Below are 8,294 nucleotides of genomic sequence, written 5' to 3' on the forward strand. Positions count from 1 at the left end.
ACAAATGAAAACACTGATTAACAATTGGCACCATGTAATCATTTGCATAATTTTACTGCATAATACATATCTGAGTAACCATTTACTAAACATATCACAGGCAAAGAGGACTCCAGAGCTTGACATCATCATCATCATCATCAGTGTCGTCATCATCATCAAAGCATCTTTAATCATCTTTAATCATTATCATCATCATCATCATCATGAATCAGCTGTTTGTTCACATGTTCATCCTGACAAAGCATGTTCTCTGTAGTTCCTTTCTCCTCGTCCCTGTTCACAACTTGGCTTTGCTCAGGGAGTGTCCAGCAGACAACAGCTTCTTTGTTTGGTAGAAGTTGTTGGAGCCAGTGAGCCAGCTGCCACCATCAGCTGCGATTGTGGTGCCAGTCAGGAGTTCACTGCCCCTGGTTGTCAGAAAGAGGCAGACGTCTGCGATGTCCACACGCAGACCAAGCCTCTGGATTGGAATTGACTTCTCATATTCCTCATTTACTCTCCCACCACCTGCAAATTGGATCAGAAAGTTTTAGGATCAGTGAAGAATTATTTGTTTCCATTTCTGAAAGTGTTTATATTCTCAATCAGAATTTAAATGTAGCTTTACATGAGTTGAAAATATGGCAACACTGGAACTGAAGATCTAATTCCTTAGCTTTAGACAGTGGCAATGAGGGGTGAGTTTAGTTTTACTCCACCTTTAGTAATATTGCTGCAATATTACAGTGACACCAGAAATAAGCTTAACACATTGTACCCATGTTGGGGATCAAACCGAGCATGACAGCAAACACTTCCACCACTAGGCTACTTCAATGAAATGAGGAATGACCTGATGCTACAATACTGCAGAGCTCCTTTATCCAGGACACAAGTCAGTAAGATATTCTTGCTGAACAGTTGCTGACCGCAACATCAAAATATATATCTACCAAGACGTCAACAATCTTGCATCCTGACTTGAGCACCACCACCACCAGCAATTCTTGTTAGAACATGCTTTTGCTGATAACTGTGTCAAACAGTGCCAAAAATAACCTCTCCAGAAGTGGGGTGAACATACCAAGGCATCTAAATTCTTGTTAGAACATGCTTTTGCTGATAACTGTGTCATCAAACAGTGCCAATAATAACCTCTCCAGAAGTGGGGTGAACATACCAAGGCATCTAAATTCTTGTTAGAACATGCTTTTGCTGATAACTGTGTCAAACAGTGCCAATAATAACCTCCAAAGGTGGGGTGAACATACCAAGGGGTCTAAATTCTTGTTAGAATATGCTTTTGCTGATAACTGTGTCAAACAGTGCCAATAATAACCTCCAGAGGTGGGGTGAACATACCAAGGCGTCTAAATTCTTGTTAGAACATGCTTTTGCTGATAACTGTGTCAAACAGTGCCAATAATAACCTCTCCAGAAGTGGGGTGAACATACCAAGGCGTCTAAATTCTTGTTAGAACATACTTTTGCTGATAACTGTGTCAAACAGTGCCAATAATAACCTCTCCAGAAGTGGGGTGAACATACCAAGGCGTCTAAATTCTTGTTAGAACAAATGCATACCAAAGCTTAAATTTTGTTAGAATGCTTTGCTGAAAACTGTGTCAAACAGTGCCAATAATAACCTCTCCAGAAGTGGGGTGAACATACCAAGGCGTCTAAATTCTTGTTAGAACATGCTTTTGCTGATAACTGTGTCAAACAGTGCCAATAATAACCTCTCCAGAGGTGGGGTGAACATACCAAGGCATCTAAATTCTTGTTAGAACATGCTTTTGCTGATAACTGTGTCAAACAGTGCCAATAATAACCTCTCCAGAAGTGGGGTGAACATACCAAGGCATCTAAATTCTTGTTAGAACATGCTTTTGCTGATAGCTGTGTCAAACAGTGCCAATAATAACCTCTCCAGAAGTGGGGTGAACATACCAAGGCGTCTCATTCCCTCTGTGTCTGCGATTGGTCCCGGTGCCACACACATGACCCTCACGCCATTCATTCCCCACTCCACTGCCATGTGGCGGGTCATTGCCTCTGAAACAGAACCATTGCAGGAATGGAAGAGATGTGCTCGCAGGACTTAAAAGTCACTTCTTACCCATCACGCACCAGTTATATCCTTTTCTTAAGAGACACAAAGTATCGGATTTACACATCTTAACATCAAGAAAATGGGTCTACAGCATGATGTGCAAATTGCTAATTGCAATACATTTTTCAATATTTTCCTGCCTAATAATGGGTTATTGAAAGAATAGCAAGTACTGTATTTTAAAAAGTGTATCAGCTTATATCGATACGTGTATCGTATCGCTGCATGTAAACATGAAATGCACTGATATACTCTACCCTTACATTCTGCAGGGATCAGCACAAGGGATTATGTGTCATGTCAATATAAACCTGAAGGGTGCTTCTCACTAGATATTAGACATGGCTTCTTTTCCCAGAAATAACCGCATTTGAGGTTTTTTGTTTGCTCCCAGGTTTTACTTTTTGTAAGTAAGACCTATTTCCCGGTTTTACTTTTTGTAAGTAAGACCAGTTTCCAGGTCTTACTTTTTCCTAACTCTATATTAATATCAACATTCAAATTCAGATGATATATGAGTGTTTGAAATCAATTGTAAAATATCGTCAAAGATCAACATTAATGTGCAAATATTTTCCCTAACATGAATGAAAACGCACCTCTCAGGTTATCAAGCCACCGGGCCGACAAAGAAGCAAGGGTTAAATTATCTATTAATAGTTAGGCCGACTGTCATCAAATTGATTTTACTAGCGCTTCAGTTACTGTTATGTAGCTTCATTACACGATCATTTAATTATCTATCATTAACGGTTTATATGTATAATAAAGCACTCCTCCTCGGTTATGGTTGGGAAAGTAAGCCCTCGACCATCGGATACACGCTCTCGGTCTTACTTCTCCACACCCTCCGGACTCGGGTCTTACTTTCCCAACCATAACCGCTAGGGCTGCGCAATATAACCGGTTTACCGGTATTAACCGGTTCACACATGAAAACGATACGTATTGCGATACGATGATCGAAAACCGGTATTTTGACTTGCATTCGGAAAACTTCGTAACTCTCGGAAATCTTCGGATATTTCGTTTTTCCATTTGTGCCAAATATTATTCACATTTTTATTTTTAATCATGAATAAAAGTTGTTATTAAAGCTTAATCAAGCATAGTGTTTTTGCTGTGTATTTGCTCCATAAATCAAGCATTACCTCGATTATAAGTAGTTTTTTTGTGTAAAAATACTTCACGCAATATATTGCAATACATATCGCAATACATGCTTTCGCATCGCAATATATCGCAATATGAAAATTCTCTGCAATACCCATCCCTAATAACCGCGGTGTAGTGCTTTATCCTACACATACAAACCGATGGCTGCTTTGGCTGAGCCAGCGTGAGTCTGCATCTGGGTTCCTCGGAGATGCAGCAGTGCCGTGATGTTGATGATGACGCCACCATTTGTCTACAAGACAAGACAGCATGGGATAAGCAGCCACATACATGTCCCGGTGTCTGGGTTTTCCACGATGCAAGACAAAAACGAAATTTTTATGTTTAATATCAACTCAAGATTTTAATTTAAAAGTCTTTCCTACAGAAATAGCGTTGATGACATCCTAACGGCAACATCGTTGCCGCTCTCAACATGGGGGGATTTTGTATGGATTTTCGATGATGAGCCATACTTTTTGCTCTGCATTGCGAGGGAGTGTTGTGATAACGTGGCCTCCTATTTACATATTGCCTGTCACAAGTAGATGACTGATCTTCCTGAATTTCTTGTTATATTGGCAGCTGATTTTGCATCTGCAGTGGTATTAATGATGTTTTGATGTTTGTTTGCTTTTCATATAACTTAACTTCCGGATTTGAATCGTCAATAAAAGTTCTCATGACAGCCATTGGTCATCCGCCCTACCAATGAAATTGCTTGTCCATTCCGATCGCACACATACTCCTTCGATGTAGCGTGAGCAATGACATCGTCGAAATCACCAGAACGTCGAATTCAGCTCGTTTTGGGATACCTGTATGTGACAGTGGGACTGTGGGGTCTGAGAAGGGCATCACAACAAATTATCCCTTTGCAGGACTCAATGTCAGAGTCCCCAGCCCCCAGGTATACACCTAGGTATACACCCCCTAGGTCTCTCTGTGTATCATTACAACAGCCTAGTGGATAAAGCGTTCGCTTGTCATGCCAAAAACACGGGTTTGATACCCCACATGGGTACAATGTGTGAAGCCCATTTCCGGTGTCCCCAGCCGTGATATTGCTTGAATATCACTAAAAGCAGTGTAAAACCAAACTCACTCACTCTACAACAAAAGCAGATCCACATCCACCCACCTTCATGCTCTTGTCGTACACAACCTTGCTGACATTGAATGTCCCATGAGCATCAATCTCCATGACAGTGCGGAAGGCGTTGAAGGACATCTGGTCCAGAGGGCAGAGGAAGTTGCCAGCAGCACCTACATAAAGTCAGGAACCAATGGTATTGCCATTGTAGTCTCCCAGGGAGACATTAAAAACATCATTGCTCCCACACCTATTGTTCTTTTAGACACCGAGGACTTTAGTCTCAAAAATATCATGAACACTGTTCTAAACTGTCAGTCAATTTACAAACCCAGTTCCATTTTGGCATTACCCTTGACAAGGAGAGACCATCAGCCAAGGGACAATATGTTCTGCTTTCTCAAACTGCCGTTCTTTTTATATCAAGCAAATGATTGATTAAAATTGAAAAATATGTTTGTGATTTCGTTTAATAGTGAGTGAGCATAGTTTTATGCTGCACTCAGCAGTATTCCAACTATATGGTGGCAGTGATTAACAGCATGAGCATCGATCTACACAAGTCGGATACGCTGACATGTCAACCAAGTCAGCAAGCCTGACCACCCGAACCCGTTAGTCGCCTCTTATGACAAGCATGGGTTACTGAAGATCACTTCTAACCCGGATCTTCACGGGTCGATTTTGTTTAATAAAATCACCAATTGAGTATTTATAAGGAAGACCCACCATTCACCAATATGTCAATTTTCCCGAACTGTCCCATTGCTTCATCTACTGCATCCAGTATCTGCTGTGGCTGAAATAATAACAACAAGGTCACCAAACCTGACTTGGACCTTTCTTATACTGTGATGAACCTAGGTACCAATTATGAAAAGAATCTAGTGAACGGTTCTTAAGATATTCCAATTCGTACGTACGTACGGACGGACGGAGCCTAATACTATATCCCCCGCTTTGTGTTAAACACGCCGCGGGGGATAATTATGATGATGATAATGTAATCTACTACATGATTTTATTGCCCACTATTGATGCTGAACAAAGCACACAGTGAAAACCAAAAAACAATATCTTGTTTTAAAGATTTTTTCCTTGCTATCTTTTTTCTACTTTAAGTGATTTGATAGTACATCATAATTATTGAAGAAAACAAAGTGCATCTAAATATATTGAATGAGCTATGCTGACTGAGTGGAGGACATTTTCTCATATGATCAGTCCCCATGACTGTCCTTACGGGGAGGGGCGGTGGGTAGTCTAATGGTTAAAGCGTTGGCTCGTCACGCCGAAGACCCGGGTTCGAATCCCCACATGGGTACAATGAGTGAAGCCCATTTCTGGTGTCCCCTGCCGTGATATTGCTGGAATATTGCTAAAAGCGGCGTAAAACCAAACTCAGTCAGTCAGTCCTTACAGGGAAAAGTCTGGATCCCATTAGGACCTAACATTACAATCAGCAAAGTTGTCTTTGATCAACACACCCTTAGTGTTCTACTCAAATTGTAAAAACTTTATACAAGCACGATTATATCGCTGAGTGGCTGGTTGGTTGGTTGGTTGGTTGGGTGGTGGTTGGTGGTTGGTTGGGTGGGTGGGTGGGTGGGTGAGTGAGTGAGTTGTCTAGTGAGAGAGTGAGAGTGGTAATATGGCGACGCACCTTCCTGACATCCACACTCAGAGGCAGACATCTCCCCCCTGTCGCTGCCATCAGTGTTTCGGACGCCTGCTTAACTCGCTCCAAATTCCGTCCGACGATTACTGTGTCACAGCCATGTCTAAACACCGAACATTTTATCAACAACTTTCAGACACTCTGCCTGTTATAATGCACACAAGAGAAATAAGGGGTTGGGGTTGTTTGGAGAAATTGAGGAGTTTAGGTGGGTGGTTTCAGTTTAAACAGTTTTGTTAAATAATAGTATTTTTCACAAACTCCAAACACTAAGGCCACATAAAAAAATAGTCTTGTTTCTCATCACTTTAAAAAAAAATATGGGTCGGACTGGCGGATTTTATTTTTACATTTTATTTTATTTTATGCCCCGAACCCCTTTTCTCCGATAGAAAATCAAAACTTAGAAGTGTGAAAAATTCATGCACGTTTTGAGAGTCAAAGTTTCATTCTCTAGTGTAAAATATCAAAAAATATCTTAGGGTTGGGTGGAATATTTGGGTCAGGCAGTAATGAGAAACAAGAATATTTATATATATGGACTACCTTTTATCTTTAGACATGAAGCAACAGCTGATGGCTGAAAGTATGGTATGTACAGATGGTACTGTTACTCAGAATGTCAGTGTGCCAAGGAAGCTACATTCTAACAACGTAAGGAAAGAATAAAACTAAATCTTACATACTATGCATAAAGTAAGACTTAAACCCACCTCATGAAGATCTCAGTTATTGTGAAGCAGATCCCCGAGCCACCACCGGTTATAAAAGCAACTTTCCCTCTGAAATCATAGAGTGAGTCAGTCAGTTGGGTTTTATTCTTTTTTCGGTAATATTCCATCAAAATCACAGTGAGTGAGTGAGTTTAGTTTTACGCCACACTCAGCAATATTCCAGCTATATGGCGGCAGTCTGTAAATAATTGAGTCTGGACCAGACAATACAGTGATCAACATCATGAGCATCAACCTGCGCAATTGGGAACCGATGTCATGTGTCAACCAAGCCAGCAAGTCTGACCACCCCATCCCGTTAGTCGCCTCGTACGACAAGCATGGTTACTGAAGGTTCATTTACACAGGTAATTATCCCTAAAGTATCCTACCATTCTTGTCATATAATTAGCCTACCTACGGGCCAACAAAATCGTTCCAGCTTCTGAAGGTGTGTATTACTCCAGATATTAACCCTATCTAGCACTGTGTACTGCCCAGGAAGAACTTACGATGAATTGGTCTTAGCAACCCATGTTTGTCCTAATATATGCAACTATTGGGTGGTCAGGCTTACGAGGGGCAGATACAGCTTTTGTAAGCGTGCTTGCGTGCGCATGCATGCGAGAGCACGTACGTGTGCACATTCTTGAGAAAGGGAGGGTGCACACGTAATTTTCATGAAAGTTTCAATGGTCATTTAATAAACTTTCAGGACAAAAACCCCCGCAATCCCCCTCTGCATCCGCCTATTCTCACCGACTTGGTTGACACATGCCATCGTATGGATCATTACGTAGATCAATGCTCATGATGTTGATCACTGGATTGTCTGGTCCAGACCCGATCATGTACAGCTGGAATATTGGTGAATGTAGCGTTAAATAACAAACAAAACAAAGCAGATTTAAAAGAAATATCTTTGCGTACAGGTCACCAAATGAGTGCATATATCATACATATATCTTTGTCTTATTAGTTATTGGTATTTGGTGGACACACTGTCCACACTAAATTCAGAGTAATATTACCCTACACGCCAGATCACAAGTACAGATGTCGCTGTCAGTGATGCATAACCCCACCAAGCTCATGAGAAGGTGGCGAACTTCTGGAAAATTATGCAAGTCATGTTATTTTCTCTTGCACGAAAGACTGATAGATCATTTCAATTCTCTTATAATCTCACCTTAGTATGTCTGGTTTAAATATATATTTGTAATTTTCTTCACATGTCTCTTTGTGAATAACATCATTTCGTGACATGTTGTCGTTCCAAATATAAACACAGTTGAATCAATGAAAGTTACAGATCAGTGGACTTTGATGCAGAAGACATGTGCGTGACCTTTGAACTTGTTTACACTTTAAAAAGTAGGATTCGTCCCTGAAAGAAAATTGTTGAAACAAGTATAGCTTAGTGAATACAATGCAGACTGAAATTTTCGGACACAACAAACAGATACCATACATTTATGTCATTGACATAGATGTAGTGATAGCTTTGTTTGATATTCTAAGGTATACTTAAGATGAAAACGTTTTTAACGTGGTCCTACT

General features: G+C 40.6%; 1 protein-coding gene across 1 annotated transcript; it reads right to left on the reverse strand.

Annotated features, from left to right (window-relative positions):
* Window positions 1–263: 263 nt before the first annotated feature.
* Window positions 264–8,087, reverse strand: LOC124279566 (peroxisomal 2,4-dienoyl-CoA reductase [(3E)-enoyl-CoA-producing]-like). Its single transcript, XM_046715404.1, has 8 exons — window positions 7,924–8,087; window positions 6,735–6,803; window positions 6,007–6,124; window positions 5,073–5,142; window positions 4,392–4,516; window positions 3,410–3,503; window positions 1,933–2,037; window positions 264–510 (listed from the first exon to the last, which is right to left on the reverse strand). Exons 1-8 carry the CDS (start codon window positions 7,998–8,000, stop codon window positions 281–283), a joined length of 888 nt encoding a protein of 295 aa, XP_046571360.1. The 5' UTR covers window positions 8,001–8,087; the 3' UTR covers window positions 264–280.
* Window positions 8,088–8,294: the final 207 nt, after the last annotated feature.

The sequence above is a fragment of the Haliotis rubra genome, unplaced genomic scaffold (genome assembly GCF_003918875.1).
Source record: "Haliotis rubra isolate DU_JTF1 unplaced genomic scaffold, ASM391887v1 Scf252, whole genome shotgun sequence".
In the NCBI taxonomy this organism is placed as follows: Eukaryota; Metazoa; Mollusca; class Gastropoda; order Lepetellida; family Haliotidae; genus Haliotis; species Haliotis rubra.

Excerpts from the sequence above, each read along its gene's own strand:
- LOC124279566 (XM_046715404.1), bottom strand. The coding sequence starts at position 8,000 with ATGTCACGAAATGATGTTATTCACAAAGAGACATGTGAAGAAAATTAC. Across the intron at positions 4,517-5,072 it reads AATTGACATATTGGTGAATG|GTGCTGCTGGCAACTTCCTC; the intron begins GTGGGTCTTCCT and ends GACTTTATGTAG. Across the intron at positions 3,504-4,391 it reads TGTACGACAAGAGCATGAAG|ACAAATGGTGGCGTCATCAT; the intron begins GTGGGTGGATGT and ends CTTGTCTTGTAG.